General features: G+C 44.7%; 1 protein-coding gene across 1 annotated transcript in view; it reads left to right on the top strand.

Annotated features, from left to right (window-relative positions):
• The window catches only part of SUDS3 (SDS3 homolog, SIN3A corepressor complex component), a 44,233-nt gene that overhangs the window by 10,055 nt on the left and 6,941 nt on the right, over nucleotides 1-27,237 (top strand). The window contains exons 4-10 of the mRNA XM_033220435.1: nucleotides 1,041-1,112; nucleotides 4,883-4,902; nucleotides 6,135-6,291; nucleotides 16,628-16,723; nucleotides 17,730-17,791; nucleotides 17,955-17,976; nucleotides 19,370-19,475. Of these exons, the coding sequence (XP_033076326.1) occupies nucleotides 1,041-1,112; nucleotides 4,883-4,902; nucleotides 6,135-6,291; nucleotides 16,628-16,723; nucleotides 17,730-17,791; nucleotides 17,955-17,976; nucleotides 19,370-19,475 (535 nt within the window). The remainder of the gene's footprint in view (nucleotides 1-1,040; nucleotides 1,113-4,882; nucleotides 4,903-6,134; nucleotides 6,292-16,627; nucleotides 16,724-17,729; nucleotides 17,792-17,954; nucleotides 17,977-19,369; nucleotides 19,476-27,237) is intronic.

Here is a 27,237-nt window from a genome sequence, read left to right as displayed (position 1 = left end):
TGAAACAGCTTTTGCTTTTTCTTTGCTTTTTTTTTTTTTTTTTTTTCCCCGAGGCTGAGTTTCGCTTTTGTCACCCAGGCTGGAGTGCAGAGGCACGATTTCGGGTCACTGCAACCTCCACCTTCTGGGTTCAAGCGATTATCCTGCATCAGCTTCCCAAGTAGCTGGGATTACAGACACCTGCCACCAGGCCCGGCTGATTTCTTGTATTTTTAGTAGAGACAGGGTTTCACCACATTGGCCAGGCTGGTCTTGAACTCCCGACCTCAGGTGATCCGCCCACCTTGGCCTCCCAAAGTGCTGGGATTACAGGCATGAGCCACCGTGCCTGGCCTGAAACTGCTTTTTTCTAGTATGTGCTTTTATTGCTTGTGAGTGATCCACACCCTTGGACTAGCCCAAGGTTGGGCATTATAATCGGAAACACTTCCCCCACAAGATGTGCACCTCATAATTAACTGTTTTGTGGGAAGAGCAATGGAATGAATAGCGATTTGGTTAGAATCTATACCTGATCTGTTTAATGTTGTCACTAGTCACATGTGACTATTTAAATTTAGTTAATAATTTAGTTTTTCAGTTCCCTAGCTACATTTCAAGTGCTAAAATAGCCACAAATGGTTAGTGGCTGCCATATTGGACATTGCAAATATAAAACACTTACACCATTGCAGAAAGTTCTACTGGAGAGCATTGATCTAGACTTTACTGAAGGAGAATGAACCTTTTCCAGTAAAGGAAGGCCCGTTGATTCAGACTGTTGCAGCAACTGATCAGAACAGTGTGGAGATGTTGGTACTGTTCCACTCCCCCTCACTCACTGCAGACCCTTGATCCACTGGGTTGGGTGGACTTTAAATAGGCCCCTAGTGGTTTCTGCTGTGTGCCTTGGTTAAGAACCACAGTTAACTCTGCTGAGGTGTGTCTTCCTTTGGTGTTACTGGAACAGTCAGTGTTGATGCTACAGAATAATTTTAGGAAACAAAATGTAGGGCAGATTGATATTCACAATAATTTTATTTTTTAAATGTTGAAATCAGGTACATTACAGGAATATCAGAAGAGAATGAAAAAACTAGATCAGCAGTACAAAGAGAGGATACGGAATGCAGGTAAGGCTCCTTTAAATGGAAATGAATCATCTTTCAATGTTCGACCGTTTGCCGATCATCAGAGTAATGTAGCCCTAAGAGCTATTCTCCAAAACGTATCCCAGATGTTCTGTCAGGCAGAGTTTTCGAAAAAGAGACTTCCAAACTGTGGTTATGGAAAGTGGTTTCATCTTTTGCTAAGGGACGGCCCAGTGGCGGAGGGTGTCTGAGGAGGCTCCTTGCAGTTAGGTTGTTCTCTCTGGTACCCCAAGAGTGGTCTTGCACCTGCAACTCGTGCTCATGGCTGCATGGCTGGCCTGGTGTACAATCAGAAGTGCGGCTGAGGAAAAGGATTGTAGGTGGTTTTTGTCCCATTTGAAGTTTGTTTCTTTTGGTATTCTGTGCTAGGATTGGGGAGGGTCCTCTTGTTATTTTCCCCAAGTATTGTTTCTGTAAGAATTTAGAGAAAAGGCACACTTTTGATTAGTTGTATACAGTAAATGTATTCATTCAACAAAAATGAATTAAGCACCTGCTACATCTAAGCACTGTGAGCAGTGTAAAGTCATGTAACGCATTGCTTTGACTTGAGGAAACTTGGTGTTTCATTGACAAAAGATACCACATGTGTAAAGTTAAGGAAGACCGAGTTAAAGAACCATGCAGAAAGTAAGATGTGACAACTGTTTAAAGTGTGTAAACATAAATTCCTGAGATTACAGGAAATCTCGTGTATGTGTTGAGTTTTTAACGCTCATCATCGCCCAGCAGTTTGGGTGCCAGCAGAGTCCTTGTTCCTGCGATGGTAGAGTAATGATGGGTTTTAGAATGAGGGTGGGGTGCCATTCCTCATGCTGCCGTCATCTTTCATTCGGGGCCAGTGACTCTCCAACCCTTTACTATCTCTCCTCAGTGAGAAGCTGCCCAGTGCATACCAACAGATAGAAAAGGGGCTGAAGTGTGTGTGGGCGCTGAGAAAGTAGAGCCCCAGCTATTAGCTCTCTGCCTTTCCACCTCCTGCCTCTCCCTGTTGTTACCCCCATTCTACTCTGAGTTCCTGAAGCTCCTCCTTGAGATGTCTTGAAAATCTTCAACCGGTTGCTCTTCCTAGACTTCCCCTTTAGCAGATAAAGAAGGTGGCATTTGTGGAAAGAGGTGGTCTTAAGTTCAGATCCTGCCTCCTCACTTTAGATGTGATCCTTTAAGCAGAATATTTGCTCTTGAAACCTCAATTTCCCCGTCTGTAGAGGGGAATATTAATACCTCATGGAATTGGCATAAGATGGAAATAAGGAAAGAAAATGGATGTGAGTCATATTTCTGAAGTTAGAACAGCAGAATGAGTATTGAGTTGTTTTTCTTCATTCTGCTCAGACTCTCAATCATGTCCTCGCGTGTTCTTTCTTTCTTTCTTTTTTTTTTTTTTTTTTGAGACAGAGTCTTACTCTGTCGCCTAGGCTGGAGTGTGGTGGTGCTGTCTCAGCTCACTGCAACCTCTGCCTCCCGGGTTCAAGGGATTCTCGTGCCTCAGCCTCCCGAGTTGCTGGAATTACAGGCGCCTGCCACCACACCTGGCTAATTTTGTAATTTTAGTAGAGATAGGGTTTCACCGTGTTGGCCAGGGTGGTCTCGAACTCCTGATCTCAGGTGATCCGCCCAGCTCGCCTTGGCCTCCCAAAGTGTTGGGATTACAGGCATGAGCCAGTGTGCCCGGCCCTTGTGTGTTCTTTCACATTTCTCTCTCCTAGGTAAAAATGCAGAAGAGCTCCTCAATCAGTCACGACTTGAGCTTTAAAAAGCACATTCTTTGCAGAGATGATCCACCTGCTTTAGTGGTGTCTGGCTGCTTTAACTAAAACAACTGCCACCTCTAAGTGCTAATTGTCATTTTAACTTGTTGGTGCGAGGCATGATTTCTCAGAATGGCACAGGACTCCAGCTGTCTGGCCCACTTGTGCATGGTACGGGTCTGAAGTTGTTACAGGAATGATCACGTTGGGTTGGGTGTGCCTGGGTTCCTATGCCCAGCAATTCCCAGTGCCAAAGTGGGTAGTATTTTGGGGGCTAAACAAATAATGAGTGGCTTGTCCCTTTCCTCAATTAATTTTCTCTGTCAACAACTATTAATCAACATCTGGGCTTTTAATCGGGGGTTCCTGGAACTGTCAGCATTCTGTGGAGTTTGTATATGTGCTTTTTTCTGGGGAAGGGATTCATAGCATTTGCCAGGTTTACAAAGGGGCCCATGGTAGACTGAGAATAGCACCCCCTGGAGAATCTTTGTGGACTGTATGCACAGCCCCGTGTCACCCAGGAAAGAGTAGAAGCCATGAAGCGGTTTTGCTTCAAGTTGTTGCGGGTTTGTAGACAGGTTTGTACTCTATTGTAAATCTGGTGGTGAGGGGAGCTGCTAGGTAATGGTTACTAATCATCCAGCACATGGTAGGTGTTACTAAGTTGTTGAGTGCTGTTAGATGGGCGCTTTAAGGCATCTGAAGGGCATGATGTGTGAAGAGTCAGCAGGAAAGGCCTTAGGAGGGGCCGCATTCAGTCAGGAACTTAGGAATGTGAATAGGAGATCAGAGGGCATTGCGGGGGCAGACATCAGTGTGAGCAGAACTTGGCGACCTGACAGTGAAGCCCCAGGTGTGCCTGGAGCCTCTGTCCTGTGGATTATCTGTGAAGGTCCTTCCTTACCACACATATCCTTCATATAGTGCTTTAAAAAGGGGGTCTTGGCCAGATGTAGTGACTCACGCCTGTAATCCCAGCACTCTGGGAGCTGAGGCCGGTGGATCACCTGAGGTCAGGAGTTCAACACCAGCCTGGCCAACGTGGTGAAACCCTGTCTGTACTAAAAATACAAAAATTAGCCAGGCGTGGTGGTTCGTGCCTTTAATCCCAGCTACTTGGGAGGCCGAAGCAGTAGAATTGCTTGAACCCAGGAGGTGGAGGTTGCTGTGAGTCAAGATCATGCCACTGCACTCCAGCCTGGGTGACAGAGTGCGACTCTTTCTCAAAAAAACCAACCCCACCAAAAAACCAGGGGTCTCCATCCCCCAGGCTGCAGAACACTGGGTTGCCTCCCTTCACCCAACGCTTGCCCCCCTGCCCTGTCCCAGTCCGTGGAATAATTGTCTTCCACCAAACTGGTCCCTGGTGCCAAAAGGGTTGGGGACCACTGCTTTAAAACATCATATCCACTCTGTTTCTGGAGTAATTGCATTATTTCTTCTTGACCCATCCTGCTACTGTGGGGACTGTTGGCGGGTGGACTGAGTGAAAGAAGGGATAAGTTTATTTTGCCTGGGGAGTCTCGTTCCTGCTGCACGTTTTTACCCTCAGGTGGAACTGCCACAGCTGGTATGTTCAGGGCCACATTTTTTTTTTTTTTTGACCAGGTTTTGCCCTGTCACCCAGGCTGTAGTACAGTGGCGCAATCTTAGCTCACTGCAACCTCTGCCACTCAGATTCAAGTGAGTCTCCTGCCTGCCTCAGCCTCTCAAGTAGTTGGGATTACAGGTGCCTGCCACCATGCCTGGCTAATTTTTGTATTTTTAGTAGAGAAGGGTTTCACCATGTTGGCAGGCTGGCAAGGCCACATTTTAACTAGACTTGAGTACTTCTTGCATCCTTTCCCTTTGTGTATATCAACATTTCTCTGATGAAAACTTTTGCTCTGTGTAACATGCTTTCAGAAAGCAATTACTGCTTCTAAATGAATGCTAACATCACTGTCTAGAAAGGTGGCACAGCCTAGCAAATCTAATTACACTTTTTATCTCTTGCAGAACTCTTCCTCCAGCTGGAAGTAAGTACCACAGATCTTCTGGGTTTGCAGGCCCTTTCTGAGACTGGAATCTTGCAGTCCTGATCTGGTGGCTTTTCCTTCTATCACCAAGTAGATAGTTTGGAAGCCTTCACCACTGTTCTGTTTGACTAAAGGACATTTGGTCTCAGCTCAGACATCCTGTCTGGTCATTTGTTGTGGAGCAGCCCCTGCTTATCACAGGGGAATAAGGAATACTCACCCCTCACTGCTTATTGACTTTTATCCCGCATTAGAGCTGTTTGGAAGTCTCTGAGTTATAACGGCCTCATAGTTTGATATTGATCCTTGAAGCAGTTCAATCTCTGAATCGGCTCAGCAGTTCTGTTTTACAGCTGCAACTCTCTGGGCCAGTAAAAAAAAGACAGATTTCTAATTTTTCCTTTCATTCTATGGACACCTGAGTGCTGATTCTGTGTCAGACTCTGTGCTGTGATCCAGAGATGAGGGCCTGTATCTTTAGTGATGTACTGCTCCCAGGGTGGCTAGCATGTGTGTGGGGGTTACTTTTGGAGAAAGTCGTGGTTTTTCGGAGCCACATTATTGGAACCCACTTTCCTTAAATCAGTTTGATGCCCATAGTCACTCAGCTGGAAGGATCACGTGATCGAGCCTGAAGGTATACTCAAGTGAGGTACACACATCCCTAGCCCACCACAGGCCCCAATGTCACTCACCACAGTGGTGAGATTTGAAAAGCAGAGGCATATACAACTTTTGTCTTAGTATAATATCAATATTTGTGTACTTTGGGGTTCAGACACTTACTAAATGATATTCCATTCTTTTGCTGTATCAAAAATAATAGTAACTTATGCTATCTAGCCTCAATATCTTGTGATTATTTTTTGAATATACACAATGTAGAATCTCCTATTTCCCTTTGAAGCTATAATTTTATGAGTGATTATTTACTCCCTTTGAGAAATGTGTTTTAGTATAAAATACAGGATGTGGAAGAGAGAAAAATACCTGAGTAGCAAGTGAAGTGTACTCAAAAATGAGCGAAAGTCATGTGGGTCTGATTGTACACATTCATTGGAGGGCTTGCTCTCAGACATGCCGTTACTGCAAGTGTGTGTGAGAGGGAAACTCTGTGTGTCATGTTTCTAGCAAAGGTGTTTTCTTTGCTGTTGAGGACAGGGCTAGACTTTGAGTTGGAGCCATGGCTTCCAGGGCCGTGTACTCCCAGCCTGTGTTTCTCTTTTGCTCAGACTGAACAAGTGGAACGAAATTACATTAAAGAAAAGAAGGCAGCAGTGAAAGAATTTGAAGACAAGAAGGTTGAGCTGAAAGAGAACCTGATTGCTGAGCTAGAAGAAAAGAAGAAGATGATTGAAAACGAAAAGCTGACAATGGAACTGACTGGAGGTAGGAAAGCCCTATGGGGTGGGATCCTGGGGGTCCCGAGCGGGGCTGTGAAGGGCTGTTCCAGTTACTTTTGTCTTACATCTCAAGAGCAGAGCAAGGTGGAGAGTGGGTTTGACCTTATAGATGAGAGTTCCTCCTCCACCTTCTGTTGGCTGTGTGACCTTGGTCAAGCTGCTTAACTTCTCTGAGTCTATTTTCTCCTCTATGAAATGGAGCTGGTCATACTCTCTCACAGGATTGTGGTTAGACATATGAGTGCCTAGTACAGTGTCCTGTGCATAACAGGCGTTCAATAGTTGCTAGACTTTTAATAGTAATGGCAAGCTCTGGCTTAGGCTCTACTTAATTCCTGGGTCCGCTGCCATTTGTATCTTGGTTATGTCCCCACATTGCTTACCCAAGTCCCCCATGGTGATGGGAATCCCTCTGCTTTGTTTTTTTCCAGTCTGCCTTAATTACAGAAGAGGTATTGTCTTCCTTTGATCTAGATGTAAGAACAAAAGCTTTTGGCTCTATCATCTGTGCTATTAGATCTCTCCTGCCAGGTGTTACTGTGAACATTTCAGAAAGACTTGATATGATTCCAACAGGATAGCTAAACTGAACTATTTTCCCAGGAAGGTAGGAAAGTTACATGAGACTCAGAGCCAATCCCTTTCTAACCTTCTAGGATTTAGTAATCTACATATGGGAACTCAGCAGGTTGTAGGCAGGTTTCAGGGAGAAACAATATGGGCCGACTCTTCTGTTGCCATATGTAGACTGACGATTCCTAGAAAGATATAGGGAATTGGCTTGAACTCGCTATTTTGGAACTTGGCAAATACTGCAAGGCAAGTCAGTGGTGAGTTTGTCACTTGGATATGGAGGTGGCATGCCTTTCTGTACATCCCCAAATTTAACTCTTACAATTCAGAAAGTGCTGGGGCTCTGGCGTGTCTCATTTTAGCAGGGTTCCATAGGAAATGCATGCAATGTTTTTGTGGACGTTCTCAGGGCTGATTTTGAAATCAAAAGTAGCCGGTTAAGATCTTTGTTCCCCTCTGTATATTCCTGGTGTTGTCAACCAGCTTGGCCTTCTGACTGACACAGACTTCTGGCTCCAATCCTCATGGTACACTTAAGAGAATGTGGTTGTGCCTGAGGTGGGGTCTGACTTTTGAAAAATCTCTCCTCTGTTAGCTTCCTTGTAGAAAGACTTGGCAAAAGAAGTGAGCTCCTTGACGGCCTCTGAAAGCAGCTCAGAAATTTTTTTTTTTTTTTTTTGTGAGAATGGATGCCAAAACACAGCTTCAGGCAGTATAGTCTTACTCTTGTGGAAGTGCTTATTTAATTAGACCAGTAGCACCGTGGTACCTTGTCTGGTACCAGTCTGCCTGCCGGCTTTTGGACCTGCACACCATTTCCTTGATAGTGGCTGTGACTGGCATCGATGCCTCAATCGCTGTCTGCTAAAGCCACCAGATGTTTGGGAGCCTTCATTAGGCTAGTGGGAAATATTATCCGTTTATAGCTGCTCCCTCTCCATCTGTGGGGAAGGGTATCATCACCTTACCTGTGATTTGGCATCCTAATTATTGACAAGCAATTGATATTGTTTGGCCAGGCAGTTTTACAGCCAGAATCTTAACTGGGACAGGAGGCATCCTCAGTGACTTGAGGCTGAGCCTGCCAAGGTAGAAAAGACAAATAAATGCAGGGAAATCATTTGTAACACAATAAAATTGATTACAGAAGTGTTTAAAGCTAGCCATGGGCATTAAAGGTACGGATGTCCTTTCTCAAGCCATTTGGTACCCTTGGTATGGAAAGCACTGCCAAGGTAATGATGGAGTGTTGGAAGACAAGGCCCTGGAGCTAGAAGCGTAATTAGCATCTCCACAGATGGTGCTGCTATGGTGTCGGATTAAAGGCTTGATTTCATTCCTCTAATTGAGTGACTTAGTTCACCTTTGTGGATTGATGCCCAATATCATTGTTGCCCAGCTCTGCCCTGAAAAGATACTTTTTAAAGTCTCCGTTTTTGGTTCGACATGAACATCTCTTGAAAAGCAAAGTAGGATAAAAGGCTGATGAGAAGCTTGGTCCAAATAACCCACCGGAAACGGGTGTATTTGGCGACCTGCTCATTCCCACCCTGACTTAAAGCGTTTACAAACCTCCATAGGAATTGGCAAGAGGTACTGTTTACCGCCCAAATCTCTTGTGGAAAACTTAGGGAAACTCGGTTGTTCAGGCAGAAATGAGTGATTGTACATAGAGAAGCTAGGATGAATTATAGTCAGTGCAGCGCAGCTTCAATGTGTTAGGTCAATGGGGTCTTGATAAAATGCGGATTCTGTTTCAGGGGCTTTGGAGTGGAGGCTGAGATCCTGCATTTCTTTCTTTTTTTTTTTTTAATTTAATTTTTTTTTTTTTTTGGGGGACAAAGTCTCACTGTCGCCCAGGCTGGAGTGCGGTGGTGCAGTCTCAGCTCGCTGCAACCTCCGCCTCCCGTATTCAAGTGATTCTCCTGCCTCAGCCTCCCAGGTAGCTGGGATTACAGGCATACACCACCATGCCTAGCTAATTTTTGTATTTTTAGTAGAGACGGGGTTTCACCATGTTGGCCAGCTGGTCTCGAACTCCTGACCTCAGGTGATCCACCCGCCTCAGCCCCCCGAAGTGCTGGGATTATAGGTATGAGCCACCGCACCCAGCCGAGATCCTATATTTCTGACCACCTTCCCCAGGGGTCACTGCTCCTGCTGGCCAGAGCACACTTCAGTAGTGAGGTTATAGGTACACTTGCCTGAGGGTGGGATTTCTCTAAAGCAGAGGCCAAGACTACAAGTAATCCAAATATTCAGTGAGAACTTTATGAGCTTTAAAATGTGGGGAGCTTTACCATTTTTAATGTGTTTTTCTTTCTCTTACTCTTCTCTCCTTCCTGTAGCTCACTACCTGCTACTTCCTTTTCTTTTGTAAGTTCTTGCTCGTCAGGGGCATCTTCCAATCCTTAGGCTTCCACAGTGAAAACCACCTGTGACCCTAGTAAAGACTGTTAGTTTCCTTTAGAAGATGGTGGGTTCACGAGTCATAACAATGTCAGAATAGAAGTCTGTTTCCCAAGCACTTACACTGAGCCAAGCATTACGTAAAGATATTAGAGCTAACTTTCCAGGCTGATAGACCAGGGCTGAATCCTGGCACTGTCACAGATTCAATTCTGAGGTAGGATTTTCTCATTTGGCCAGGGGATGATAGAACCTTCTGCAGAGGGTAGCTCTGACGTGAGAGGAGATAATGCCTGTAAGTTGCTTCAGAAAGTAGCTGGTTCACAGAGTGAACACTCAGGGATTGGGAAGTTGTAACCTCACTGAGTTCCTGCAGCTCCCTTTGACCTTGGGGGTATTGCTTCTGATTTTATAGATGGCAGAGGTGGCTCGGAGAAGTGGAGCCATTTGCTCACAGTCCCTCAGTGAGACAGATAGTGGTTAAGCCGGTGTGTGTCTGGCTCCAAGCATATTCTCTTCACCACCACTACTACTGACTCTCTGCAGATACCACAGATACATGTGGTGGCACTAAGACTCACAAAATTAGGCTAATGGGTAAAGTCTGTGTCTTCTTGGAAGCTATTTTCTGGTAGAAAGCTGACATAGCTTCCTTGACTTCCCCCAAGGTTATGTGGTGTTGAGATGGAGGGCCCCTAAATAAAGTTAACAATTTGACAGGCTTGTTTTTGACTCATTGATATATTTAAAGACAGGGCTGGCCGGGCGCGGTGGCTCAAGCCTGTAATCCCAGCACTTTGGGAGGCCGAGACGGGCGGATCACGAGGTCAGGAGATCGAGACCATCCTGGCTAACACGGTGAAACCCCTTCTCTACTAAAAAAATACAAAAAACTAGCCGGGCGAGGTGGCGGGTGCCTGTAGTCCCAGCTACTCGGGAGGCTGAGGCAGGAGAATGGCCTAAACCTGGGAGGCGGAGACTGCAGTGAGCCGAGATTGCGCCACCGCACTCCAGCCTGGGTGACAGAGCGAGACTCCGTCTCAAAAAAAAAAAAAAAAAAAAAAAAACAGGGTCTTACTCCAGTTGCCAAGGGTGGAGTGCAGTGGTGCCATCACGGCTCACTGCAGTTCAACTTCCTGGGCTCAGGTGATTCTCCTGCCTCAGCCTCCTGAATAGCTGGGATTACAGGCATGTGCCACCTTACCTGGCTCATTTTTGTGTATTATTTTTGAGACGGAGTCTTGCTCTGTCACCCAGGCTGGAGTGCAGTGGCACGATCTCGGCTCACTGCAAGCTCTGCCTCCTGGGTTCGTGCCATTCTCCTGCCTCAGCCTCCCAAGTAGCTGGGACTACAGGCACCCGCCACCATGCCCGGCTAATTTTTTGTATTTTTTTTTATTAGAGACAGAGTTTCACCGTGTTAACCAGGATGGTCTTGATCTCCTGACCTCATGATCTGCCAGCCTCAGCCTCCCAAAGTATTGGGATTACAGGCGTGAGCCACCACTCCCGGCCTTTCATTTTTGTATTTTTTGTAGAGACAAGGTTTTCCCATGTTGCCTAGGCTGGTCTTGAATTCCTGGGCTCGAGCAGTCTGCCCGACTTGGTCTCCCAAAGTGCTGGGTTTACAGGCGTGAGCTACCACATCTGGCTTTTTTACTCATTTTAAAACCCTAAGATATATGTGGTTGTACTACTATAGGAGCAGTAAAGTTCACATGTATGCAGTAGATGCTAATGAGTAGTGACTTGGGTGTCAAGACAAGGAGAAGAGGACCCACACGAATATCTGGAGAGGGAGAATAGAAGAGGTGACCTGGCTTTTGGGCGGTGTGGGCCTGTCCTCAAGATGTTCTTTCCTGGTGCTAGCATTGTGGAATCAGGTCTTTTAATGTGCTTGAGGGTACAGAGAGGAAGGCTCGACTGGCTCGCTGTTTATTGCCTTCCCTTCATAATGGGCAACTTTGGCTTTAAGGAGATTGGTCCTTTATTCCTACTCTGATTTGGCCTCCAAAGACCTAACAATGATTCTTGTGGATTTTTTTTTGTTTTTTGAGATGGAGTCTAGCTTTGTCGCCCAGGCTGAAGTGCAGTGGCATGGTCTTGGCTCACCGCAACCTCCACCTCCCGGGTTCAAGTGATTCTTCTGCCGTAGCCTCCCGAGTAGCTGGGACTACAGGTGTGTGCCACCACGCCTGACTAATTTTTATACTTTTAGTAGAGATGGGGTTTCACCATGTTGGCCAGGTTGGTCTTGAACTCCTGACCTCAGGTGATCCGCCCGCCATGGCCTCCCAAAGTGCTGGAATTACAGACGTGAACCACCATGCCCAGCCCTAACATTCATTCATATTCCCCTCCCCCACAAACCTTAGGCATTCTTCTGTTACCACTGCAGCATTAATTTGCATCAACGTTGATGGCGCCCTCCATCCTGCTAGAGAAGGGCATGATGTGTGCTAGGATTGCTCTGGGCCGCTAGTCTAGCCTGTGGGTCCCTGCCCTGGTTTGGAGGTAATTGCCAGTCTGCTACAATGTTTAGTCTGCAGTGGATTTTCTTTCTGCCACTTATATCCCATTTCTTTTTAAAGAAAATTTCCTTTTTAAATTTAAAATACATTTAATTTTTTGAGATAGGGTCTTGCTCTGTCACCCAGGTTGAAGTGCAGTGGCACAGTCTTGTCTCACTGCAACCTCTGCCTCCTGTGCTCAAGTGATCCACCTCAGCCTCCCAAGTAGCTGGGACTACAGGCACCTGCCACCTAGCCCAGCTAGTTTTTTGTATTTTTCTGTAGACATGGGGTTTTGCTCTGTTGCCCAGGATGGTCTTGTACTCCTGGGCTCAAGCGATCCACCCTCCTTGGCTCCCCAAAGTGTTGGGATTACAGGCGTCAGCCATTGCACCCAGCCTTATATTCTTTTTTTTTTTTTTTTTTTGAGACGGAGTCTTGCTTTGTCGCTGAGGCTAGAGTGCAGTGGCACAATCTCGGCTCACTGCGAGCTCCGCCTCTTGGGTTCACGCCATTCTCCTGCCTCAGCCTCCCAAGTAGCTGAGACTACAGGTCACCACCATGCCTGACTAATTTTTGTATTTTTAGTAGAGACAGGGTTTTACGTTGTTAGCCAGGATGGTCTCGATCTCCTGACCTCATGATCCACCCGCCTTGGCCTCCCAAAGTGCTGAGATTACAGGCGTGAGCCACCACACCTGGCTATATCCCATTTTTTAAGGATGCCCCTTTGAATTGCTGCAATTAATATTTTTTCCAATAGATAAATATGAGCTTGTTTTAATAGTTAAAGTATGTTGAATTGAAGCTTTTACTGCTGTTGTACACTGTAGGCAGGTATGCTGTTGGAAATGAATAAATAGGCCTAGAGAAGTGCAGAACAAAAGGCCAGCCAGTAAACTGGTAGTTGTATGTAAGTTGCAGGTTATTTATCAGGAATATCTCTCCAGAGGGACTGTGCTGTAATGACTCTACCACCTAGCATTGCTTCAACCTGAGCTCCCATTTTTTAGATGTCAGAACCAGTGCTACCTGTGGTGAGGGGTGGGGCGGGGTGGGGGTGTGCCTGTATCTGTCAGGTTTCCTAGTGAGTAGAACAGGAGGATTTGCACTATTAAAGGTCATATTGCATGGTGGTTTGGAGAGGAGTTGTACGCCTAGTCTTGTTGCTTGTTTGGTGTTTTCTCTCACATACACTCTCGCAAGTCTGCTTTAAATGCTTGATGTTTAATTACATAAATAGCATCTCCACTGAAGCAAACCTATGAGGAGACCTCTGGATCACAGAGGGGTTCCAATTTCAGCCAGTTTGAGTTTTTTTGTAGTTGGTGCATGATGTCGGAGAGGAAGACTGACTGCATCCCTGCTCAGGTGTCACACTGGGGTTGTCACACTCCAGGGTCTGAACTTCAGTTCTGGAAGTTTGATTTTTGTCAGTGTAGCCAGATTGAGCGTCTTGGGACTCTTAGAGGCCAAACTCCTAGGAGATTGATGGTAAAACTCAGGATACCAGCTCGTTGCTTACAGTGAGAAATAGAACTTCCAGGCACACTCAGACCCAGGTTGTGAGGCTCCATCCTTCTATGAAAAATCCACTTTAGAAGCCAACTAGGCAAACCTGGCATTAGAGCAAGGTGACTTCAGTGGATACTCTTACTATGTCTTTTGGGGCTGTGATACATGTCGATCATGTCCTCAAATTATGTCTTCCACCTGGCCCATTGGCCAGGACTGCTCCCTTCTGTCTCCTCTTTCCCGGATGGAAATGGAGATGGAGACATGCTGTAAGTTTTAGGGGCTTCTCCAGAGTCTCTTCCTTCTGCAAAGTAGTCTTTTGGATAAAATTAATCAGTGCTGTGACCAGGCTAATAAAACAGATTTTTTTTTTAGCCATTTCATAAGAATTTGATTATATTTGTTGGTTTGTAAGTGATACAGTTATGATTTTCAGAGTTCAGTGGCTGTGATTGGCCTTTACTTGGCTTACATCCATCATGCATTGTCCACCCTCCCCACTCCCCAGTCTTGGCAGCCTGCAGAGCAGAGCACACTCAGCCATTCTCTTTGGCAGACAGAACATTCCATAATGTTCTCGGGCTATGTGCTTTTTCTTTGGTGCTCTCTTGGGTTGGGTGAGCTCCCTTTACACTTTATTTTCCAAATTAGGTGTCAGTGTTGTACAGCCTCACAGTTGACGTCAGCTGCTTTCAACTATGTAACTTCTTTTCAGCTCTTTGTGCCTTGAATTTGAAAAAGGATCTTCGTATAGTTTTTTCCTGCCTGAAAATATAATAATAAAAACTAGCATTGATAGAACTCCCGTTATGCCAAGCACCGTGCTAAGACTTCACGTGTATCATCACATGTAACCCTCGCAGCGCACTGTGGGGGAGGCATTATTGATACTTCTGTTCTCTAGACGAGGACACTTGAGACATACAGCACTTACAAACCTGTGTTAGGCCACACAGCTGTTGCAGGGATTCAGACGCACATTTATGTGACACTCCAGGTCTTAACCATGGTGCTGTGTCATTGGCCAGTAACTAACTGGAGAAGGGTGGCACCTCAGCATAGGGTAGGAGATTTTTTTAGGGAGAAGCCTTCCCCACTTATTTCTGGTGCTCTGTGTGTGTGTGTGTGTGTGTGTGTGTGTGTGTTTATACTTCCAAGTACACTTATAAATATTCATTAATTAGGTCTTTGGTTCTTACTTTACCTCTATTCCATTCATAGAAAAAAAAAATTAATACTGCCCAGCCCATTTCTCTGAAGAGCAACATGCAGAAGCCTTTTTTTTTTTTTAATTTTTTGTGGCATATGTATGACATATTCTAAGATCCTGCACACTGCTTGGTAGAATTCGCTGAAGCCGTCCTGCCTGCTCTGCTTATTGTGTGCATAATCACAAATTAACCTCGTCCCATGATCAGGCATGACCTCTTCTACCCATTCTGCGCAAAACATTATGCACCCCTACTGGGCCAGCCTCTTGCTAGGTGTTGGGGTGAAATTCAGACATCCAAAGCGGGTAGGTAATGACCTCTACACAGTGGCACTTGGTGTACTTGAGGTTTGTATAGATGCTCTGATTACTTGGAGGATGGAATGAGTCTCTGCCTTTGAAAGCTGTCACAGAAGAGAGAGTATTGAACTGACTCTCAAGGGGTATTATGTAGGAGTTTGCTGGGCAGAAAAGAGGAGGGTAGGCAGAGGATAGCCATGCAAAGACTTGAAGGCATAAAGTCTGGTGCCCTTGGGTAACAGGATAGCTAAAGGCTTGCACACAATGTAAGCGTGAATGAAGAAGGGAGGAAGACCAGAAATGAGGCCTGGCTTTTACCCTGTGGAGAGTGGTGAGCCACTGAAATATTTAGTAAGAAGATGGCCGGGTGTGGTGACTCACGCCTTTAATCCCAGCACTTTGGGAGGCTGAGGAGGGCGGATCACTTGAGGTGAGGAGTTTGAGACCAGCCTGATCAACATGGTGAAACCCCATCTCTACTAAAAATACAAAAAATTAGTTGGGTGTGGTGGCACACGCCTGTGGTCCCAGCTACTTGGGAGGCTGAGGCATGAGACTCTTTGAACCTGGGAGGCGAAGGTTGCAGTGAATGAACATCGTGCCACTGCACTCCAGCCTGGGTGACAGAGTGAGGCCCTGTCTCAAAAAAAATCAAAAAAGAAATGTTTAGTAACGAGAGTGATATGCAAAACGATCTGATCTGTGTTCCAGGAAGATCACTTTGAGGGAGGGGAGGATGGACAGGACATGGGAAAGAACACTGAAGGCCATGGAGGTAATCAGTGGAAGGATGAAGGCATGAAGTGGAGGCAGAACCAACATAGCTGGTGAACCTCATGCCCGGGTGAAGGAAGACAAGTCGCAGATGACAGATTTGTTCTTGCATGGAAGAAGGGTTAGATTGGATGCCCCTGAGACACAGGAAAAGAGGCGACCTTGGGAGGGGAAATGAGGAGAACTGAGTTCGTGTGGGGCCTGGAGAATAGGTGGTATCAGGTATCTATCGCCATTCAGAGGGATGTGTGGGGCTGGAATTGGTGATTGCAGATTGGTTGGGATACAGTCTGAAAGGAACTGACTGGACCCCAAAGATCACCGGTATTCAGGGAGCAGACCAGTGAAAAAGGACCCCGAGGAGGCAGGTTCACCTCCTTGTGCACCATGGCTTGGGAGGAGCGATTCGAAGGCGTGGGGAGTCAGCAGCAGTGTGAGACCACAGAGAGGAGTGCAGAAGGGAGAGAGGCTTGTATTGTGAGCCCTCATTGTGTCTTCTTGATAGTCAATAGTTACAAAAGGTTATACAAGAAAAAAAGTCTGAGTCTATAAATGAAAACTTCATATAAAAACGTTGGCACTGAGGCCAGTGGCCTCTAAAAGAGCTTTTTATACCCGTGGACTTCGGCACACCCACTCTCCATGGGAACTGCAGAAATTAGCTGAGATGACCTTCAGGTTCCTTCCTATCCCGAGAGCCTGCGCCTCTGGGCTTCTTAATTTGAGGGAGAGGAGGAATATGCCCTAGGATATGAGGGTGCTGGAGAGATGCCCACAGTGGCTGTAATGCTTGACAGCAGGGCTGCATTTCTGAGAGGGGTGTGCACTTAGGGCAGCTGGTGTGAATCTTCCAAGCATAAACACTTCCTAAAATCTAATGGAGTGTCTGGCTACAACCATGTGTAGAACGAACATCCCCAGTAAAACAGTTCTGACTGGGTGGCTAGGGGGCAGATATTCTTATACTATAGAAATTCTTACTGACTTCAAGTGGGAGTTGGATAGATTTAACCATTCCATTCTTGCCACAGATTCCATGGAGGTGAAACCTATCATGACCAGAAAGTTGCGGAGGCGACCGAATGATCCCGTCCCCATCCCAGACAAGAGGAGGAAACCTGCTCCAGATATCCATTTACATCAAGCTGTAACCGCCTTTCTCTCTTAAGACTGTGGAATCCTGTGTTTATCCATTTGCTGGGGTATACATGGCTCTTGTCCTACAGAAATAGTAATATTTAATTGGAAAACGTGGAAAATGTTTGTCCAGGGGTTAGGGGTTGCTCTTTTTGTGGGAGTCCTCATTTGCTACTGCTTTTGATGGGAGAGATGTATAGAGAGTCGTGATTTGGAAAGGTGCTTTGCATGCAAAGTTCAGCCTGGCTTTAATGCTAACGTCCAGATTCAGGGGCATCTGAAAACCTGATGTGCCTAAATTTTTTCACCTGTAATTTTCCACCTTCCAACCGTAAAATGAAGGCAGTAATATCTACCTCTATGTACCTCCTCTGTTATCTATGTCCGTAATATAGTGGATTGCAAACTGTTTTTAAATTAAAGCAAATGAGGTTTCAGTCAGACATAAAGCAGCCCTTTCATCCAAAAAATGGTAACGGAAACAGGAAAGATGGAGAAGTGTTGTTTCTGTTCCTTTCGAGGAGATGGTAAATAGCTCTCTGACCAAAATGGCTTAGTCATTTGTGTGCCATCAGGAAAGGACATAACTTCAGGTTGCTTCGCCTTCACTACAGGATTTAAGTTGCTGAGGGAAGATTAGCCTTACCTTGGGTGTGTGTGTTTGTGCGAGTCTTTAGATCTTTGGAACAAAAACGCTTTATATATTCATGATGTAATTCTTATTTTTACTGTCTCATGTGCTGTATTATTGTAGATGCCTAATGAAGCTCATTCCTCCTTCTCATCCTAGCAGTGGGGGATGTGAATTCTTTTATGTATTCAAGTACCATGACATTTAGTAGGAGAATCATAAATTTCTAAGAAGCAAACTGTTACTGTAGAAACATCATTTAACAAAATCACACTTTGTAAATTCTAAAATACTGGTACCATTTTGTTGATTACTCTTTGCTTGGAAACTGTACTTTTCACACAGAGTCCTTTAACTCTCAACACCCCAGCTAAACTATTTGTTAACAGATGAACAGATCATGGAGGATCTGAGAACATTAAATAAGGTACAGTTTGGCTTTTTTGATTTATTTGAAAACTCAGGCTTATGTGGTTTTCTGCTCTCCTTTGTTAACATGTTACTTGTTAAATCATTGTGATACCTTTGACACCTGAAGTTGCATCTGAAATGATTTTCTCTAAGATTTTTTGTTGTTATTCTTCCTACAGCTTAAGTCACCCAAGAGACCAGGTGAGTGCATGATGTGTTGGCATTTGTGCAATCTTTTTATCATGTTGTTGGAAAAGCATGTGAATACCTGTCAGGAAATTGTTGCAATTTTCAAAAATGAAATGTTTATCATTTGCCTAAGAGTAGACATCACGAAAACTGAAGAGGACCTTAACTACACCCCTCCCTGATTTCTTTTTTTTTTCTAACCTCCGCTTTGTTATTTTTATTTTTTTCTTAGGGTTTATTGTAAAAGAGACATTTGATTGGCTGGTAAAGGTTTCCTTCTGTGTAGGCATCAGGCATAAGATTTAAGTACACATCCATTTTTGAAAATGAAACCAGGATTTTAAGTATTACTGGCTTTCTAAAGCCAAGTCCTAGGCAGTTCTGCTCCAGTGGCTTTTCATGGCCTGACTCTGGTAAGGCATTCGAAGGCTGCTCTGACTCGCAGTTCATAGAAGAGACCAACCAGCTCAGTATTCATAGTTGTTCCTTCCAGAACAGCACTTGAGATCATCAGTGCTAGTTGCCAACTAGAATGCTGAATTGGTGACATCTTTTTTTGTTTAAAGCACCGTGATTACTCACACATCCCTCTACTTCCTGAGTCTTGTGGAAGAAAAACAAGAGTGTTCTTTTTCTGGATAATGTCTTCCTGGGGGCCTCTGCGGTCCACAGAGACGTCCTGACCTTCTGAGGCATGCATGATGGGGAGGGGGTGAGGGAGTTGTGTGAGTGTGTAAATTTAGTCGTTCTTGAAATGATTCCTGTTTTGGATTACGGAGTCTCACTCTGTCGCCAGGCTGGAGTGCAGTGGCATGATCTCTGCTTACTGCAGCTTCCGACTCCCAGGTTCAAGTGATTCTCCTGCCTCAGCCTCCCGAGTAGCTGGGACTACAGGCGTGCGCCACCATGCCTGGCTGATTTTTGTGTTTTTACTAGAGACGGGGTTTCACCATGTTGGCCAGGATGGTCTCATCTGTTGACCTCGTGGTCCACCTACCTCGGCCTCCCAAAGTGCTGGGATTATAGGCGTGCGCCACTGCACCCTGCTGAAAATTATTGTATTTTTAAGAGATTTTCGTCATACTTGCCCTTTGATCACCAGGGCTTTCGTCCTACTCTAAGTGATCTTACATATTTGTGCATTTGACCTTAATCTTTCTGAAGCCTGGGTGTCTCTTCCGTTTGATGAGGTTAATCTGTGCCTTGCCTACTTCCCAGGGTTGCTTTGATGATCAAGTTTACATGGAATATACAATAATTTTGCTGAATTCCTATGCATTATTACTGTAAGGGCTCAATGATGATTATTACCACATTCTGATAGTGTTTCAATTAAAGCATGTTAACTGGTAGACTCGCATGTGTTGGTTACATTCTTAGTCATGGATGTGTTGGTTTCCTCCAGCATCTCCATCCTCTCCTGAGCACTTGCCTGCGACACCCGCGGAATCTCCAGCCCAGAGGTTTGAAGCTCGGATAGAAGATGGCAAACTGTACTATGACAAAAGATGGTATGTTATAGGAAAACCTGGACTACTTGTAAAAGTCTCATACGAACCACTTGGAAAGAGGGCTGGGGCTGTTGTAGTTATTTCAGAGCATGGCTGCTGTTAGACTTACATAGTACTAAAAGTAGAAACCCATTAAAAAATGTATTAGCAGTCATTTAACCAATACTTCTGGTAGATCTTTGAAAGCAGTGTTTCCCAAAACCATGTTCTGCTCCCCTTCCTTCTCCATTCTGCTGTCTCTGTACTAGAATTTGCAGGCTGCTATCTTGTATGGCGCCCCTGCCAACTGGGGCTGGGGTATATGTCCCCCTGTGACCCCTCTTAACTCTGCCCCTGTGTGCTAAAGTTAGTAGGTGCTCTTCGGATTAAAGGATTTTGTGGTCATATCGGTTTGGGGGATGATCATGTTAATTAAGATAAGTGGGTTTCTCCCTTGTAGCACCCTTTGGGTCCTGTGATATGCTAATGTACACTGTGAATTTCTAAGATGTTATTAGATGTGTTTTGATGCCACATACCCTTTTTTCTTACATGGTCCTGCTGCAGAAGTGATCAAGGATACTTGCTTGGGGGAGCTGTATCCTAAAATATTCCTAGTTTGTTTTTTTGTTTTTTGAGATGGAGTCTTGCTCTGTCGCTAGGCTGGAGTGCAGTGGTGTGATCTCAGCTCACTGCAACCTCCACCTTCCCTGTTCAAGCGATTCTCCTGCCTCAACCTCCCGAGTAGCTGGGATTGCAGGCACCCGCCACCACGCCCAGCTAATTTTTGTATTTTTAGTAGAGACGAGGTTTCACCATGTTGGCCGGGTTGGTCTCGAACTCCTGACCTCACATGATCTGACTGCCTCGGCCTCCCAAAGTGCTGGGGTTACAGGCATAAGCCACCGTGTCCTGCTGCATTCCTAGTTTACACTGAAGACTCTTTGAAACCTTCAGACCACCTAGCATTTTTCATTGGAAAGGTAATGGCAAAACAGTATGGAAGAACCTTGAAAGCTCATACTTTTGTTCGTTCAACAAACATTTCTTCTGTATTAACACTTTCTGCTAGGTATGAAATGGATACTGTCATCATTTCTCAGGTCTTTTCATTCTGCTATATTTCTTTTTATTCTTTGTCCATATGCAGGCATACTCTCTATTCATTTTAAGTCATAGTGGACATATGGTTTGCTTTGCCTTTCCGTTTGGTTATGCTGAGAATGTTTTTCTGGGTTACTATAAGGTGTCTGTAATTATCATTTATAATGGCTGTATAATGACCCTTTGAGTTTCAGTATCTAACCAAAAGTTCCAAAATTGGGGTAATATTTATTTTGAATTCTTAAAAAAACCTAGCATTGTATTAGGTTGGTTACTTGATAACATTGTACTTGTCAAAAATGCTTCGGGTTCTTGTCATGCCTGAAAGAAATCATTTCCACCTACTAAGTTGCAGTGAGTTAATTACCCAGTAGATGCTGGAGGCTCACTTTATCGCTAAGGCTGGTCTTAATGACTTCTTCCCCTCTGATTTGGTTTTCTTTGGCCTTCTTCAGAAAGGTCGGTTTGTGTTGTATCTTAACATTATGTCTCAGAACACATCGCCACTAGGTGGCAGGCTCTAACAGCTTAACACCGAGAAGGGCAAAATGAGATGAAAAATGTTTCTAATAATGAAAACCAAATAACCTTTAAAGATCAAGCCCACACATAAGAACCATCTTTGAAAATGATGAGATTTATCACTAACATTTTTACGGATCTATGAGTCTTAAAGCCATGTGATATTTCCAGTCATGTTCATTTTGTTAATTGTGTTGCTTTGAATCTTCCTCCTTCTAAGCTTAATCCTCAGACTTGATGAGACATGTCTTGAGGGTGAAAATGCAGTAAAATAAAATTCTTGTTTTTTTAAAGAAAGGATCCACAGTGTCCGGTGTTTCCTAATGTAAACAAAATGGTCAGATTTGATGTGTTAGAACTAAGCATTTTGAAGGAATTTTCACCATCTTTCTTACATCAGCAGCAGCAACGTAGAAAATAATGTCACTGGATGCATTTTACTTCTTCAGTGAAATTGAAATTGCTTATTCTCTTGTTAAATATACTGTGAGAGTGTTGTTTTCTTCTCTCTTCCGTATACTTTTCATTTTTGGCCTTGGCAGTCAGAGATCATAATGCAGTTGTTGAAGGTGGTTCTCTCTCTTCCCCAGTGACAATTGAAGAGTGTTCCTGGGAATACTGGCTGAGCTGCTCACTGGTGCAGAGCCAGCCTCTCCCATCTCACCAGACTCATGTTTGGCTTTTGTATCAGTTTGGAGGTTTTGTTTTTCTTTCTTCGGCAGACGTGGCCTGTGGCTGAGAGATCAGCTACGTTGCTTTATGCTCTTTCCAGGCGTGTGGAGTATTTTGGTGCAGCCATATTTTTGGCAGAAGATGTCTTGCTGAGTTTTAAATGACTTCAGCAAAACAAATGGGATTCAGGCATCGCATCTTGGTGTGAATACTTGCCAAGCTCCCTTTCATTTTGAAAGAAGGATTTTCCCTTTGCCTTGGTCTTTTTTTTTTTTTTTTTTTTTGAGACGGAGTCTTGCTCTGTCGCCCGGTCTGGAGTGCAGTGGCCGGATCTCAGCTCACTGCAAGCTCCGCCTCCCGGGTTCACGCCATTCTCCTGCCTCAGCCTCCCGAGTAACTGGGACCACAGGCGCCCGCCACCTCGCCCGGCTAGTTTTTTGTATTTTTAGTAGAGACGGGGTTTCACCGTGTTAGCCAGGATGGTCTCGATCTCCTGACCTCGTGATCCGCCCGTCTCGGCCTCCCAAAGTGCTGGGATTACAGGCTTGAGCCACCGCGCCCGGCCCCTTTGCCTTGGTCTTATACTGCTTTTAAGGCATTCTATATCATGCTATGTAAGTTTCCCTCACATTTTGATTTGGACTAATGACCTCTCAAAAAATACTGTGAAAAAGTAAGTATTTGAAAATAACTAATTGATGGTACGGGTGGACTTCTGTTTTTCTCTCCTCATTTAAATCAGGGGCTGCCTGTGAGTCAGAAACGAAGCTATCCGCTTGCCCAAGTGCATTTTCCCCTCCAGCCTTCGGTTGACACAAAAGACTTAACAGTGAATATTTAATAGAAGAATTGGGACTCCTTGAGGTTCTGTAACATGGACTCACTTATTGGGGAAATAAAGTGTTAATACCAGGATTTCTCAGTAGGATAGAAAATTAAATTATTTTTCCTACCTCCTTGCCCCACTTTTGTGCCCACCTTCTTAAGAAATTGCTTTTCGAAAATAGTACAGTAGTGGTAATTTCTAGTTTTGTTGGGTTTAATAGTAGTGGTTCAAAGCTTTAAGAACTTAATTGTAGAGATTCCCAGGTCAGAATTTCCATTAGTAACAAAGTAATAAAGTCAGTTTGACATTTGGGGCTTATTCTTTGAGGCTATTTAAATATCTTTTTTCAGCAGCTGAGTTCCAGCTTGTAAAACAGGTTAATTGGCCAAAAAAAAAAAAAAAAAGCACATTTTACTACCCTATTGATGTTGTGTCACAGCACATTTTATATCTAAACGTATTTTTAAATTTCTTCCCCCCTTTGATTTTTCGTTAGAAATTAAAAAGTAAATTTGTATGTTAAGGTTGTCACGTACTTTTTGGTTTCATCTTTAAAATCCCCCCGCATGAACACTTTATTTTTTATTTTTTTGAGACAGGGTCTCACTGTCCCCCAGGCTGGCGTGCAGTGGTGTGATTATAGCTCACTGGAGCCTTGATCCCCCTGGCTCAAGCGATCTTCCTGCTTTGGCCTCCCGAGTAGCTGGGACTACAGTCCTCCATTACCATGCCTGGCTAATATTTTTTTGATTTTTAGTAGAGATGAGGTCTCGCTATGTTGCCCAGGCTATCCTCAAACTCCTGAGCTGAAGTGATCCTCCTGCCTCAGCCTCCCAAAGTGCTGGGATTACAGGTATGAGCCCTGCACACTTTATTATCTAAGGACTTTTCAGAGAATTCAAATAATCTAATAGATTTGATATCTAGGGATAGTGGTTCCCCAAGACATCGTGTAGTGCATGAGGATCCCTTGAAGGTCACAGAGACTGTGGTTCAGCGGGGACCTGGAAATCAGTTGGTTTGGAAGTTGGCTGCTTTGGGAAGCATGTTGGCCACCTCTACTTTGGAGCAAATGGAGACCAATGGTGGACATTCAGGCCACCACTGTTCAGTGATTCCAGAGGAGGCGGATCTGGGAGGTGGCCACATTCCCAAGTTCCAGACCACTTCTCAGAGGTAATAGACCAGCTTGCATCATTTACTCCGGGTGTTCACTTTTAAGTCAGTTAAATGTGTTGGGTTTGGGTTCAAGGTACAACTGAAGGAAAATACAATGCATCTCATGAGAATTGTTGGACTAGCCTTCCAGAGTCAGCTCTTTACTTCAAAAGGTCTCTGTGAGGATATGATACACAGATACACATGTAACATGTATATGTGTTTTTTTTTTTTTTTTTTTTTTTTGGAGACAGAGTCTCGCTCTGTCGCCCAGGCTGGAGTACAGTGGTGCAATCTTGGCTCACTGCAGACTCCGCCTCCCGGGTTCAAGTGATTCTTACCTCAGCTTCCGAAGTAGCTGGGACTACAGGCGCACGCCACTATGCCCGGCTAATTTTTTGTATTTTACTTATTTATTTATATTTTTTTGAGACAGTCTTGCTCTGTCGTCAAGCTGGAGTGCAGTGGTGCTATCTCACTGCAACCTCCACCTCCCGGGTTCAAGCTGTTCTCTCCCTCAGCCTCCCAAGTAGCTGGGACTACAGGTGCGTGCCACCATGCCCAGCTAATTTTTGTATTTTTAGTAGAGACGGGGTTTCACCATGTTCGCCAGGATGGTCTGAATCTCTTGGCCTCATCATCTGCCCGCCTCGGCCTCCCAAAGTGCTGGGATTACAGGCGTAAGCTACCGCACCTGGCCAATTTTTTGTATTTTAGTAGAGATGGGGTTTCACCTTGTTGCCCAGGCTGGTGTCCAACCCCTGAGCTCAGGCAATCTGCCCACCTCGGCCTCCCAAAGTACTAGGATTACAAGTGTGAGCCACCATATGAACCACCATACCTGGCCAGATTTTTTTTTTTTTTTTGAGACAAAGTCTCATTCTTTCACCCAGGCTGGAGTGCAGTGGCATGATCTCAGCTCACTGCAGTCCCTGCCTCCTGGGTTCATGCAATTTTTGTGCTTCAGCCTCCCGAGTACCTGGGATTACAGGCACCCACACTGTGCTGGCTAATTTTTGTAATTTTAGTAGAGACGAGGGTTTCACCATGTTGGTCAGGCTGGTCTTGAACTCCTGACCTCAAGTGATCCACCCACCTCGGCCTCCCAAAGTGCTGGGATTACTGGCATGAGCCACTGCACCCAGCTGTAACGTGTATGTTTTATCAGAAACACAGGAACATAGTGGACATAGTTTTGTTTTTTGTTAGCAGCATATTGAGCATGTTTCCACACTCGTAATATTCTACACCACATCCATGACCTTTCTTTATTAAAGTGTTTAGAAAGTTGTATCAGAATGACTTGAGGGTAGTTACATTTTGTTTTGTGTCTTTATCTCTTTAATAACTTGTAGTCCCTTTAGAATAACTGTGAGTATTCTCCCTCTGTATTTTTATTTTAACCATTACTCAAGACATGACTATTTACATAGGAGAGCAAACTCAGATGTGAGAGAGAAATCAGGGGAAGTGTTAGAGTGTTAGTATTAACTTAGCTTTTTCTTAGGCATTGTACAGTTCAGACCTTGTGATAGTACATGTTTAGCATAATGAAGGTCCCCTGCCAGTTTACCAACTAATATAGAGCCGAAAGCAACTTTAAAACTTGCATTTAAACCATTCTTGCTGTTCTAATTGAATTTAAAATTCTTTTTTTTTTTTTTGAGACAGAGTCTTGCTCTGTCGCCCAGGCTGGAGTGCAGTGGCCGGATCTTAGCTCACTGCAAGCTCCGCCTCCCGGCTTCATGCCATTCTCCTGCCTCAGCCTCCTGAGTAGCTGGGACTACAGGTACCCGCCACCTCGCCAGGCTAGTTTTTTTTTTTTGTATTTTTAGTAGAGACGGGGTTTCACCGTGTTAGCCAGGATGGTCTCGATCTCCTGACCTCGTGATCCGCCCGTCTCGGCCTCCCAAAGTGCTGGGATCACAGGCTTGAGCCACTGCACCCGGCCCTCTTTTTTTTTAAGATGGAATCTTGCTCTGTTGCTCAGGCTGGAGTGCAGTGGCATGATCTTGGCTCACTGCAACCTCTGCCTCCCGGGGTCAAGCGATTCTCCTGCCTCAGCCTCCTGAGTAGCTGGGATTACAAGTGCCTGCCACCACGCCTGGCTAATTTTCATGTTTTTAGTAGAGATGGGGTTTCCCCATGTTGGCCAGGCTGGTGTCAAACTCCAGATCTCCGGTGATCTGCTCGCCTCAGCCTCCCAAAGTGCTGGGATTAAAGGCATGAGCCACTGTGCCCGGCCTAAAGTTCTGTTTCTTTTAACAGTATTTTCAGAAAGTACATTGACCTGAAAACCTGAGTTTTCAGTTCATAAGTAGCAGGTTAAAGAGAATTGAGACCCTAGACTGGAAAAAGTTCATTATGGGAGTGAAGTGCATCCTGTACTGTGATGTCTTGGCAGTAGGTTATTTTGTTATACCAGCAAAACAGAATAAGCCATCATACTTTGCTGGGAGATGCGTTTTGCTGAATTTACACGAGTTTATGGGTCTGGTTAGCCAGATCTTTGCAGCCAAAATGAACCAAAGTTTATGTTATTAACCGATGTGGGGGTGGCCCAGGCGGGAGTTGCTAGCTGCAGCTCCGCTAATATTTCCAAGTCTTGTAATCCAGCAGGGACTCCTTCATCCTGTGGCAGCTGCTGTTGTCCATCTGGGCTTTGGCCCCCAGCAGCTTCACTTTCGTCCTTGACCTTGTCCCTGAACATGTAGAAATTAGAAGTGGCCCTACGCTATAGGTCGACAGTAGATGCAGGAGTTGGGAGTGTTTGTCTTATCTACATTATTCAGAGCAGCTTTCCCAAATGTCCAAATTAAATACCCTTTGGTATAGACACTTGGAACTTTGCCTGATTAGCTCCTGCCAGGTGTGGTTATTGAATGTTCTTGACCCCCAGTGTATTGGAAGCTCTGTGATAGTGGAGACCGTGTGGCTTCTCTCACTGTCTGCCCCAACCACCAGCATAGTCAGTGGTACACAGTAAGTGCCTAATGAGTATTTTTGAATGAGTGACTAAAGGGTTGAAGTCAGCCCTCCTTCTTGTTGGTGACTGACTTGGACAAATAGAAAATAAATAACAGTTGCTTAAGCCTATTTATTTGTTTTGTCTATCAAGCCTTCTTCAGTGTCCTGGGGTGGGGCCAGAAAGAGGGAACAGAGTTTTTATTTAAAAAATTTTAATTTACTTTTTGTACTGGGTCATAGAGTCCAAAAAAAGGGAAAAATACATAGTTTTCCAACCCCTTTCCTCAGCCTCTTTTTTCCCCTCCATAGAGGGACCAAGGAGTGTAAGCTGTAGATCCCAAAGAAGATTAGGTGGTCTTCTCATCTAAGGATGGAAGCCTTTAAATTAACCTTCATTGGAAATCCAGGCTAGTCCTCAAATGTAAATTATTAAGATTTGTTTAATTATAATTTTTGTTGTGATGGTGTTTTCGTTTTGTTTGGCTTTCACTTTCTCTCTCTGTCCTTCCCTTTTTAAAAATATGTGCCTTGTTT

This window comes from Trachypithecus francoisi, unplaced genomic scaffold, assembly GCF_009764315.1.
Source record: "Trachypithecus francoisi isolate TF-2019V2 unplaced genomic scaffold, Tfra_2.0 Lachesis_group11, whole genome shotgun sequence".
Lineage (NCBI taxonomy): Eukaryota > Metazoa > Chordata > Mammalia > Primates > Cercopithecidae > Trachypithecus > Trachypithecus francoisi.
This window is presented reverse-complemented; position numbering and strand designations above follow the sequence as displayed.